The sequence below is a fragment of the Pipistrellus hanaki genome (assembly GCF_964339955.1).
Source record: "Pipistrellus hanaki genome assembly, chromosome: 9".
In the NCBI taxonomy this organism is placed as follows: domain Eukaryota; kingdom Metazoa; phylum Chordata; class Mammalia; order Chiroptera; family Vespertilionidae; genus Pipistrellus; species Pipistrellus hanaki.
The window spans coordinates 7485763-7499003 of NC_140511.1; the positions used below are offsets into that span (position 1 = coordinate 7485763).

Genomic DNA, 13241 nt, shown 5'->3' on the forward strand with positions numbered 1-13241 from the left:
CAGGACTCAGTCTATCCACTGAGCCAAACCAGCTAGAGTGTCTTCCTCTATTTCTATCTTCAATTTCCCATAGTTTTCTGAGTATAGGTCTTTTACCTCCTTGGTAAAGTTTATTTCCAAGTCTTTTTTTTTTTTTTTAAATATATTTTATTGATTTTTTACAGAGAGGACGGGAGAGAGATAGAGAGTTAGAAACGTCAATGAGAGAGAGTCATGGATAAGCTGCTTCTTGCACACCCCCTACTGGGGATATGCCCGCAACTAAGGTACATGCCCTTGACCGGAATCGAACCCGGGATCCTTCAGTCCCCAAGCAAACACTCTATCCATTGAGCCAAACCAGTCTCGGCTCCAAGTCTTTTTTTTTAATCCTGAGATGGTAAATGAGACTGTTCTTTTAGTTTCTCTTTCTGAGAGTTCATTATTGGTGTACAAAAATGCCATTGATTTCTGGATGTTAATTTTGTTTCCTACAACTCTGCCAAATTCATTTATTAAATATATTAGTTGTTTGGCAGTCTTTCGGATTTTCTATGCACAATCCATATATATATAAAAGCCAAGCAACTGGAATGACGGGTTGCTATGACACACACTGTAGTAGCCAACCAGCCCAATTTGGCCCCAACAACCTGTGGCCCCTCCCCCTGGCCAGCTCTGCCCCCAATCAGCCCCCCCCCCCAAATCCCAATTGGGGGCAGGGCAGGGTGGCCAACCTCCCCAGACCCCTTCTCCCAAACCGGCCCGATCGGCCTCCATCGAGGCAGGCTGGCCAGACTCCACCCATGCACAAATTTGTGCACCAGGCCTCTAGTACAATATAATCTGCCAATAATGTCAGTTTTACTTCCTCCTTCCTAATTTGGGTGCCTTTTTACTTTTTTTCTTCCTCTTTGACTTCCAGTACTATGCTGAATAAGAGTGGTGAAAACAGACATGCTGTCTTGTTCCTGTTCTTATGGGAAATGGTTTTATTTTTTGTCCATTGAGTATGATGTTAGCAGTAGGTTTGTTATATGTGGCCTTTATCATGTTGAGATATGATCCCTGTATTCCCACTCTGCTGAGTTTTTATCAAAAATGGGCACTGGACTTTGTTGAATGTCTTTTCTGCATCTATTGATATGACCATGTGATTTTTATCTTTCATCTTGCTTGTGAAGAATTACATTTATTGATTTGCTGATATTGTACCAGCCTTGCATTCCCAGAATAAATCCCACATTGTCATGGTATATGATCATTTCAATGTATTGCTGGATCCAACTTGCTAATATTTTGTTGAGGATTTTAGCATCTATGTTCATCAGGGGTATTGGCCTGTAATTCTCTTTCTTTGTAGTGTCTTTATCTGGCCTTGGAATTAGATAATGCTGACCTCATAAAATAAGCTTGGAAGTGTTACTTCCTCTTCAATTATTTTGTAATAGTTTGGGGAGGATAGGTGTTAGTTCTTAATTGAATGCTTGGTAACACTTGCCTTTTGTTTTCTGGAAGTTTTTTTTGTTTGTTTTTTGTTTTTTTTAATCACTGCTTCAATTTCATTAGTTGCTAACAGCCCATTCGGGTTTCCTGATTCCCCGATTGAGTTTTGGAAGATTGTGTTTCTAGGTACTTGTCCATTTTGCCCAGGTTGTAGTTTGTTGGCATATAGATGTTCACAGTATTTTCTCATAATTCTCTTGTATTTTTATGGTGTCAGCTGTTACTTCACCCCTTTCATTACTCATTTTATTTATTTGGACCCTCTCTTTCTTGTTGAGTCTGGCTAAAGGTTCATCAATCTTGTTACTCTTTCCCAGGAACCAGCTCTTGGTTTCCTTGATCTTTTGTATTTATTTTTTAGTCTGGATGTCTTTTATATCCTCTCTGATCTTTATTATTTCCTTATTTCATCTTCCTCTAGGCTTTTCTTGTTGTTCTAGTTCTAATTCTTTTAGTTGCAGGGGATCATTTATTTGAGTTTATTGTTTCTTGAGGTATACCTGTTATGCTATAAACTTCCTTCACAGGACTACTTTCATTGTGACCTATAGATGTTGGGTTTGTTTTCATTTGTTTCCAGGAATTTTATATTTCTTCTTTGATCTTATTGTTAGTCCATTCATTAATAACATGATATTTAGCTAGCAGCCATGTGTCTGAATGTTTTTTGTGTTTGCTTGTTTTATTGTAGTTGATTTCTAATTTCATACTGTTATGATCCAAGAAGATGCTTGTATGATTTCTACCTCTCTGAACTTATAAATGCTTGTTTTGAGTCCTAACATGTCTACCTTTGAGAATGTTCCATGTGCACTTAAGAAGAATGTTCTGCAGTTTTGGGATATAATGTTCAGTAAATGTCAATTACATCCATCTAATCTAGTGTGTCCTTTAAGGTCACTGTTTCCTTGTTGATTTTTGTCTGGAAGACCTATTCATCGATGTCAGTGGGTGTTAAAGCCCCCACTATAAGTACACTGCTGATCACTGTCTCTCCTTTCAGGTCCTCCTGTGTTGTTGCTTTTTAAATCTTCACCTAAGAATATGTTTTTGTGTGTGTGTGTGTGTTTTTAAGTGTATTTTTATTAATTTCAGAAAGGAAGGGAGATAGAAAGATCAATGATAAGTGAGAATCATTGATCAGACACCTTCTGCATGCCCCCTACCAGGGATTAAGCCTGCAATCCGGGCATGTATCCTGTCTGGGACTTGACTGTGACCTCCTGGGTCATAGGTCAATGTTCAACCACTAGGATCCACTGATTATTTTTAGAGAATGGAAGGGAGTGAGAAGAAATATCAAACAGAGGGAAACACATCAATTAGTTGCTCACAACCCAACAGGAGCCAGAAATCAAACCTGCAACTCAGGTATGTGCCCTTGGCTGGGAATCGATCCCTCAACCCTTCAGTCCACAGGCCAACACTCTAACCACTGAGCAACTGGCCAGGACTTCTGGGAGTTTTTTAACCCTTTGCACTCTGCTGTCCCCTCTCAGGGGACATCGGAATTCTAGCATATCACTCGGATGTCCCCTCTCAGGGGACATTGCAGTTTATTAGTGATTACGGGGAATTGAGTTAATTCAACGCACGTTTCGCAAAGTAGCGTCAAGTAGCTGGTAGTCAATGTCCAGAATGGTTCGGAGTAGCTGGTAGCCAATGTCCAGAATGGTTCGGAGTGCAAAGGGTTAATATAGTTAGATTCTCCTGTATTGGGTGCATATATGTTTACCAGGATTATATCCTCTTATTGGAACAATCCCTTTAGTATTATATAGTAACCATCTCTATCTCTACTTACGGCCTTTGTTTTCATATATATTTTGTTAGATATGAGTAATATTACCCCCCACTTTTTTCCCCCCCATCCCTTTACTTTCAGTCTGTGTGAGTCTTCTGTTCTAAGGTGGGTCTCTTGTAGATAGCATACACAGTATATGGGCCATGTTTTCTTATCCATTCAGCTACCCTATGTTTTGGAGCATTTAATTCATTTACACTTAAAATTATTAGTGATAGGTACTTATTTATTGCCATCCTTATTCTTTATGTCACATGTGTCAAACACAAGGCCCGCGGGCCAAATCCAGCCCGCCAGGCCTTGCAATGTGGCCCGCACCGCGCTGTCATCACTGCACTCCGCTGTCAGTTTATGACATTGTCAGTTTATGACTGTTCAGTAAACCATTCAGCCCGCAATTTAGGCTGGATTTTAGATTTTGGCCCCTTCTCTGATTGAGTTCGAACCCCTACTTTATGTCTATGTTCCTCTTTTTCTCTCTATTTCTTCTCTTTTTACTATAGTTCCTTTAGCATTTCTTTCAGTGCTGGCAGGTAATAAGCTCCTTTAGCCTTTTTTGTTGGGAAGCTCTTTATTTCATCTTCAATTCCGAATGATAGCCTTACTGGTTAGAGTAGTCTTGAATCTCTTGCTTTTCATTACTTTGAATACTTCATGCCAGTCCCTTATGGCCTGTAGAGTTTCTGTTGAGAAATCATCTGACAGCCTTATGGGAGCTCCCTTGTAGGCAACTGTCTCTCTCTTGCTGCCCTTAAGATTTTCTATTTGTCTTTAACATGTTATTTTAATTATAATGTATCTTAGTGTGAGTGTCTTTGTGTTCATCTTCATTGGGACTCCCTGTGCTTCCTGGATTTGTGTGACTTTTTCCTTCACCAGGTTATGAACGTTTTCTATCATTTTCTATTATTATTCTTACTAGGGGCCTGGTGCACGAAATTTGTGCACTGGGGGAGGGTAACCTCTGCCAGCCTGCCCCCTCTAACAGACTGAGAGCCCTCAGGAGATGTTCTATTGACAGCTTATGCCACAATCTGGCCTCTCTCTGCAAGAGGTGACCGGGCTGATCAGGGGAAGGTGCCAGCCCCATCACCCCACTGCTGTAGCCACTGCAGCCACCGCAGTCACCGACGTGTTTCATTAACAAGGATTCTAGTCCCTTCACCATGAAAAAAATGACAAGTTTCTTTAGGCATTTTCAAGATTTATCTTTCATAGGATATGACATTTCTTTATTTCTTTTTTATCCTTACCGGAGGATATGTTCCCATTGGTTTTTAGAGCGTGGAAGAGAGAGGGAGAGACAGAGAGAAACATCAATGTGAGAGGGACACTTCGATTTGTTGTCTCCTGCATGAGCCCTGACTGGACCCTGGCCAGGGAGGAGCCTGCAATCTAGGTACATGCCATTGATCAAATTGAACCCAGACCCTGCAGTCGGCAAGCTGAGGCTCTATCCACTAAGCTAAACTGGCTAGGGCAGGATATGACATTTCTTAGCCCCTCTAGCAGCGGACCTTCATTTTTTCTCTAGCAGTGTGGTGGAAAAACCCTAGATTACCTTCTTGGATTCTTTTTTTTTTTTTTTTTAAATATGTTTTATTGATTTTGTACAGAGAGGAAGGGAGAGAGATACAGAGTTAGAAACATCGATGAGACAGAGCCATCGATCAGCTGCCTCTTGCACACCCCCTACTGGGGATATGCCCGCAACCAAGGTACATGCCCCTGACCGGAATCGAACCTGGGACCCTTCAGTCCCCAAGCTGACGCTCTATCCATTGAGCCAAACCGGTCCCGGCCCTTCTTGGATTCTTATAATCCAAGTTGCCAAGTGGTGGCATACAGGGAGCTTAGCCAATGTGCGGTCAGAAAGGTGTTTACACTCAAACCGGTTTGGCTCAGTGGATAGAGCATTGGCCTGCAGATTGAAGGGTCCCAGGTTTGATTCCTGTTAAGTTCATATCCCCAGTGGGAAATGTGCAGAAGGCAGCTGATGGATGTTTCTCTCTCATTGATATTTCAGACTGTCTATCCCTCTCCCCTCTTCTCCATTAAAAAAAAAAAAAAAAAAAAAAAAAAAATTATATATATATATATATATATATATATATATATATATATATATATATATTAAAGAAAAAGTTGTTTCCTCTGCAGCTCATGCACAGAGGACCCCCTGCATTGTGTCCACTGAGCTAGGGGTGTGCCCCCCAGGCCGACAGCCCCGCTTTGTGGGCACCGGGCTGGGGGACATGCAGACCTGGACCGCTGCTTGGCCCCGGCGCATGCGCAAGCGGCTGCAGGCCTGGAACATCTGCTTGGAGCCTGGGTCAATTTACATGTTTCTTTTTTATTATATAGGATTGTTGTGGTGGCTATTAATCCTCACCCAAGCATACTTTTCTTTTGATTTTAGATAGATTAGAAGAGAGAGAGGGAAGGAGGGATGGAGATAGAAATAGTGAGAGAGGGATGATGAGAGAAACATCTAATGGTTATCTTCCACAGATGCCCTGATCAGAAACTAGGATAGAACTTCCAACTCTGATAAATGCTCTTGATCAGGATTTGAACCCATGACCCTTCGGTGTGTGGGCCAATGTTCTAATCATTGAGCCACACTGGCCAGGGGTCTGTCATTATTTCTTCAATTTCTCCATCTCTTGTTCATATTCTTCTTCTGGTACCACTATGATGCAGATGTTGTTCCATTTCACAGTGTTGTAAAGTTCCCTTAAATTCTCCTCAAGCCTTTTAAGTGTTTTTCTTTTTGCTGCTCTAATTGCTTTTTCCTATCTTCTCTTCCAAATCACTGCTTCTACCTCTGCTTCATCAAGCCTGCTTTTAATTCCTTTCAGTGTCATATGTGTATGACAGATTTAGTGTTCACTTCTTACTTATTCTTATTCATGGTTTCTATGTTCTTTTCATGCGGATGTAGTTCCCACTAATTTCCTTGCAGTTCCCATTCAATTCCTTGTAGTCCTGTTAAGATCCTTGAGCGCTGTTATAACCATTACTCTGAACTCTGATAAATTGCTTACCTCCATCTCAGTTCAGTCTTTTTCTGGAGAGTTCTCCTTTTCTTTCATTTCAGGGTTTTTTCTTTATCTCCCCATTTTAGTTGTCGCTCTGCATTTGTTTCTATGTATTAAATATACTAGCTATGACTCCCAGTCTTTGTGGGGTGGTCTTTTTGCAGTAAATATCCTGTGGAACCCTGTGGTGCAGTCTCCTTGAACTCCTGACTGGATGCTCTAGGAGTGACCCTTTTGTGGGTATTTGGGCTCTACTGTTGCAATAGGGTTTTGACTGCTATTGTCCAGTGTGTGGGTGGCATCTCCTCTCAAGCTGGCTCTGAGGCTCCACCCACACCATGTCATGCAAGCTGTTGTACAGGACTAAACAAAACAGGACACAAAAAAAACCATACAAACGAACCTGACAACAACAGTAAAAACAACCTCAAAAGAAAATTAAGAAAAAAAGCCCACAAGAACAAGTGAAAAAGAAATAAAGCAATACTAATCTATAATCTATACTAATAAAAGGGTAATATGCTAATTAGACTGGAGAACTTATGGACGTCCTTCTGGACAAAGCCATGGTGGCAGGTCCAAGGCAGAGGTGGTTAGGGGCTGTTAGGACAGGAGTAGAGGGCAGTTGGGGGCAAGCAGGCCAGCAGTGGAGGGCAGTTGGGGGCAATCAGGCCGGCAGGGGATGGGGTTGGAGCAAGCAGGCCAGCAGGCAGAGTGGTTAGGGGTGATCAAGCAGGCAGGCAGGTGAGTGGTTAGTACACAGTGGTCCTGGATTGCAATCAGACATCCCCCCAGGGGTCCCAGGTTGGAGAGGGTGCAGGCTGAGCTGAGGACAAACCAACCCCCACCCCCCCACAAATTTCATGCACTGGGCCACTAGTAATAATAATAAATATGCTAATTAGACCAGACAGCCGAACAACCTTTGGGATGACCTTCCGGATGAAGCTGGAGGAAGCCACTGCAGCTGGGAGGGCCGAGCCCTTTGCACAAATTTTGTGCATCAGGCCTCTAATAATCAATAAAACTAAAATAATACTAGAAGAGAAAATGGAATGAAAAAAGAATCTGAAAGGAAAGAAAGGAGAGAAAACAATTAGAATAAAGAACAGATAAAGGAAAATGATAAAAGGAAAAGAAAGATATGGAAAGGTAAAAAAAGAGAAATAGCAGAGTAAGAGAGGAAAGGCAAATAAAAGATATGAAAGAAACAAGAGAGAAATGAGAAAAAAATAACGCCAAAGCAATAGAAGAAAAACAACAACAACAACATCACCAATAAGTGACGTTCTTCTCAGCAGACATTAGGGCCCGGCAGGCTCTCCCTTTGGCTCTGCCCTGTGCTGTCTGTGGCTAACCTCTCTGCAGGCTCATTTGGGGCCTCCTGGGCGGTACTTTTGTGCTAGCCAATGTCAGAAGCCGTACAAGTTTGGCTCAACACCCTGTTCAACGCTTCCAGCAATCCACAGCTTGTGGCTGCCTCCACTGGGCTTGACTGCCCACTGCAGGGGTCAAGATGAGCTCCTAAGCTGTTTGTTTGTTGGCAGCACAGGCCCCTGAACAGGCCAGCGAATGTTCAGAATTCAGCGAAGACTGTGAATGTGTTCCTGCACTATTTCCCATCTTCCGCAGGGCAGCGTCCCTCTCAGGCAGGCCAGTGTGGTGTGCCAGAGCCAGGGTTCTGTCAGCTCTCCTATGCGAGGGAAGCGCCAGGCAGGTTCCTGTGACTGTGGGAGGAATGTTCCCTCCTCAAACCCAGCCCTGAAGCTCCTGAGACTGCCGCCCCGAGCTGCTTCCTCCTGGGCGGCCTCAGGTGCAAGGTGGCGCATGCTGGGCTCCTCAGGGAGGGAGCGCGTTCCACGGGGGTTTGCCTTTCCGCAGGCCTCATGTTGGGAGGGATTTGGGCCTTTCCAGAAAAACAGCTGTTGTGATATTGCAGTGGGGGATGGCCCAACACAGGTGTCCCAATAGTGCCCTTGTCACAACTCCTCCCAGCTCCTACCCGTCTCTTCAGACAGCTTGGCCGCACCACATTTCTCCACAGAAACCTAGGTGAGCATCTTAGAGCGAAAATCCTGTGCCCCAGCCCTCGTGGCTTTGTCTTCAGACGGCTCAGCTCCCTGGCCGATAGAAGCGCTGCCAGTGCTGTGCGGGCAGCTGTTCCAGCTGTGGCTCCCGCCTGGGCAGCCTGCCTGACCCGGCCTTTCTCCTCTCTAGGACCTTCCTCTCCCTGGGCAGCGCTCCTGAGCTGGGCGAGGCTGTCCTGCCCAGCAGTCTCAAGGTGGTTTCTGCCCTTCTGTGTAAAGCCTCCTCCACCAGTCTGCGGCTGTTATTTTAGGGTGAATATTCCCCAATTTAGTTTTAATTCCAGTTAGATTCTACATGGTACCAACTACCACCCCCCAATCACTTTTGTTGCCATTTATTTTGTTATTTAACAGTACCTCTGTCTCCCCATCAAACCTAATGCTATAATGATAAGACTCCATTGGAGAAAAGACAAGAGCAATATATTCTAGTCACAGTAGCAAAATAGGGTCCAATTCTTTTATTCCCCTTCATTTTTTCCACCAAGATACCTGAGTAAAGCCCAAATTTAAGATATAGACAGTAAGAACATGGGCCTTGAAGCCAAAATGCCTGGCCACAGATTCTGGTTCAACTTACTATCTGCGTGACCTTTGGCAAATTCCTTAATCTCTGTGCCTCAGTTTCTTCATCATCATATGAGGATAATAAAAGTCCTTACTTATTGGGTTATATGAGTAAAAATAAGCACAGTGCTTAGCATGGCATCTCTGACATCAGATGCTCAGTAAGTATTAGCTATCATTGCTCCTCGTGGTTTGGATGCCATTACATGTTGCCAGTGGAGTTTGCCACCGGCTCTTAAATTGCAGACTTACCTTGGCACCAGCTAATTCCTTCATCATAAAGAGAGAATCATCAGCTCGTTCATCATCATCATCATCATAATTTGGGGAAGAAGCTCCCTCTGCTCCTTGCCTCGATAGGCTGCCACTTCCTCTCGGATCAAACGGGTCTACCACAATGGGCTCCGTCCCTTTAATTTCACATCGGCAGAAAGGACAGCCCTGGCCTTCCGACTCCTGCAGAGAAGCAGGAGATGGTGACAGGCACATCTGAAAGCACTTCAAATAGTCACCCACCAGGAAATAATTTGGAAAAAGAAAGAAAAAGTTCCTCTACCCCACACACCAAGCCATCCTCTACATATGACCCCGATCTTCCGAAGGCTTACACAACTGTGAAAACGCATGATTAGGATCCATACCTGCCAGGATGTCAGACAGGAAGTGCACATGAGGTGTCCACAGGGCTCGATCTTCACATCCTTATCATTCTCGGCACATATTTTACACAGTTGGAATGTGGAGCCCATCTCACAGTATAATTCATATTGTTCCTTTGATTAAAATAAAAATAAAAAACAAGTTACTCAGCCTATTTCAGTTATTTGTTGAATGAACAAATGCAACTATAAATGCTAAAAACAAAAGTATTAAAGACCGTTACTATCTATACAAATTTTGCTTTTACAAAAATTTCACCATCACAACAAGAATTTCACATCAGTGGTCACTGTTCCCCCATAGCACAGAATTACCTGGTCTTGGTCCTACTTGAAGCTGCACGGTTCAAAGAGAAACCACATGAACATAACTTCACTAATGTCGTCAGCGGTTTAAAGTTTAAGTGTTCAGTCACTTAATACAATTCTCCTGGCAGCTAATTACGTCCACACAAACTGACTCCTGTGAAACGGTTACATGTCAGCAAAGCTCACCTGCGTCACTTTGATGTGGTCTTGGGGCGTCGGCTCACACAGGCCCGTCAGGTCGGGATTCTGATTCCGCCCATCAGGAAACAAGTAGCTGTGAGCGGGGAAAGCAGCTGTGTTCACTCAAGTCCATGGTCAGCCCTTGCTAACACAGCACATGGCATTTAGGAATCCCCTCATTGTCAAAGGGCCGCTTTGCAAAAAGTGCCAGGATAAACCTCACTAACGCCTCCAGAAACACTTCGGAGGCAACGTTCTCCTAGAACTGCTATCCTTCCTCCAGGGCGTGTTGCCGCAGGTCCAACTTTTTTTTTTTTTTTAAATATATATTTTACTGATTGTTTTACAGAGAGAAAGGGAGAGAGATAGAGAGCTAGAAACGTCGATGAGAGAGAAACATCGACCAGCTGCCTCTTGCACACCCCCTACTGGGGATAAGCCTGCAACCAATGTACATGCCCTTGACTGGAATCAAACCCGGGACCTTTCAGTCCGCAGACCGACGCTCTACCGCTGAGCCAAACCGGTTTTGGCAGGTCCCACCTTTTAATCAAGGAGTTGACAAGCTTTTTTTGTAAAGCCTGACAGTAAATATTTTAGGCTTTGCAAGCGATAAAGTCACATGATCTTTGTGTGTGTGTTCTTTTTAACAATGCTTTATTTTTTTATAATGGTGTCACATAATTGTCCTCATCCCCCCATTCCATCCCAAACCCCTCCCCACGTATGCCCACCCCCGGTTGTCCATGACCACTGGTTAGGCTTAATGCATGCACACAAGTCCTCTGGTTGATCTCTCCCCTTTTCCCCCACCCTCCCCTACCTTCCCTCTGAGGTCTGACAGTCTGATCGCTGCTTCTCTGTCTCTGGGTCTTTTTTGTTCATCAGTCTATGTTGTTCATTATTTCCCCTAGATGTGTGAGATCATGTGATACAAGGAATTCCCTTATAAGGACCGAAACTGAGACAGCCATAATGGCTATGCTGAGAGGCAAACGAATCAGTCTGGAGTGAATTCCTTTCTGGGCCAACAGGACTCCCTGCCACCACCTGGGACCCCCGCCTGCACCCTCCTAGCTGCCTGGGGCCAGGCCTCAGCACCTGACACTGCGGGTTGGGGACTGCTGGGTGAGGCTGCCCAGCCCAGGCTGGGAGGAGGCCGGGGAGGGCCCCTGGCACAGGCCCCTCGCGGAGCCTCCACATTTCCCCAGGGCACCCAGACATGGCAGCGGTGGGAGTCCCAAGCTGCCGGCTCCGTGGTTGGAGCGACCACTTCGGCGCCCTGGGCCCGGCCCTGATGCAGAGGGAGGACAGAGCTAGTGCTTATTTCTTCCTCCGCCCCACCCGCCCTCCTGCTGCCCGCCCCCACCATGGGAGACAGCAGAGCCGCTCCTTGGAGCCATGTTGCCTTTGGACAGCGGTGGGTCAGCCTCCAGCATAGCGGCTTTTTCAGTCATTTATGAGCAGAAAAAACATTGAAATAAAACTTCATTAATGTTAACCCTCAAAAAAAACAAAAGAAAATAACTCTTTAACAACACTTTAAAACGTATCTTAGACACAGAACAGTGGGCCTATGTGCCAGTGTGCCAACCCTGTTTTAATCGATGGATGGCCACAAAGTATAAATTCTTAATTTAAACTGCATTTGCTTTAAAAAAATCTTCATTGTTGAGAATATCACAGATGTCCCCCTCTTGGCCTTCCCCCCTCCCCCTGGACCCCATACCCTGACCTTCACCACCTATTATCTGTGACCATGGGCAATGAGTGTATGCTTGTAAGTTTGTTTGTTTAATCTCTATCCACCTCCCCTTACCCCTTCTCTCTGAGATTCATCAGTCTGTTCCATGTTTCCATGCTTCTATTTTATGCATTAGTTTATTTTGTTCATTAGATTCCTTGTTCGTTTGATTTTTAGATTCAATTGTTGATAGATATGTATTTATTAGAGGTCTGGTGCACGACATTCATGCACTCGTAGGGGGTGGTGTCCAGTCTGCCCCCTTTAGCAGTCCGGGAGCCCTCAGGGAATGTCCGACTGATGGCTTAAGTCCACGCCTGTAGGTGCCAGAAATCAGCAGGCACTCCTTTAGGTGACTAACTGCTTTTCTCTTGCTGCTTTTAAATTCTCTTTTGGGCCTCATTGGGTTCATCTTGTTTGGTACTGTCTGAGCTTCCTGAACTTGTATGTTTATTTCTTTTACTAGGTAGGGGAAGTCTGTTGATTAATTTTTCAAATAGGTTTTCAATTTCTTTATTTTATTTTATTTTTTTTCCTTATTTTTAAAAATTAAATTATCTGTGTATCTTACCATTAACCTCCCCTCCCACACATATCTTCCCTTCTCAGAGTTTTATGTACATTGGTTGTACTTATATGCATGTATACAAGTCCTTCAGTTGATCTCTTATCTCCCCCAGATCTCCCTCCCCTCCCCGCTGTAATTTGACAGTCTGCTTGTTGCTTTACTGTCTCTATCTTTTGGTTCATCAGTTTATAATGTTCTTTATTATCCATAAAAGAGTGAGGTCATGTGGTGTTTCTCTTTCATTGACTGGCTTGTTTCACTCAGCATGATGTTCTCCAATTCCATCCAGGTTGCTACAAATGATGAGAATTCCTTCTTTTTTATGGCAGCATAGTATTCCATTGTGTAGATGTACCATAGTTTTTGGATCCAATCATCTGCTGGCGGGCACCTAGGCTGTTTCTAAATTCTAGCTATTGTAGATTGTGCTGCTATGAACATAGGGGTGCATATATCCTTTCTGATTGGTGTTTCTAGTTTCTTGGGATATATTCCTAGGAGTGGGATTACTGGGTCAAATGGGAGTTCCATTTTCAGTTTTTTGAGGAAACTCCCTCAGTTCTCCACAGTGGCTGCACCAGTCTGCATTCCCACCAGCAGTGCACGAGGGTTCCTTTTTCTCCGCAACCTCGCCAACACTTGTCGTTTGTTGATTTGTTGATGTTGGCCGTTCTGACCGGTGTGAAATGGTACCATATTGTTGTTTTGATTTGCATCTCTCGGATATTAGTGACTTTGAGCATGTTTTCATGTGCCTCTTGGCCTTCCTTCTGTCTTCTTTTGAAAATATTCTATTT

The 13241-nt window shown here is 44.0% G+C and overlaps 1 protein-coding gene across 1 annotated transcript in view; it reads right to left on the minus strand.

Annotated features, from left to right (window-relative positions):
* CBL (Cbl proto-oncogene) overlaps positions 1–13241 on the minus strand; it is a 94926-nt gene that overhangs the window by 24101 nt on the left and 57584 nt on the right. The window contains exons 7-9 of the mRNA XM_084895568.1: positions 10139–10226; positions 9626–9757; positions 9237–9440 (exon numbers count right to left, since the gene is read on the minus strand). Coding sequence (XP_084751694.1) covers positions 9237–9440; positions 9626–9757; positions 10139–10226 — 424 coding nt within the window. The remainder of the gene's footprint in view (positions 1–9236; positions 9441–9625; positions 9758–10138; positions 10227–13241) is intronic.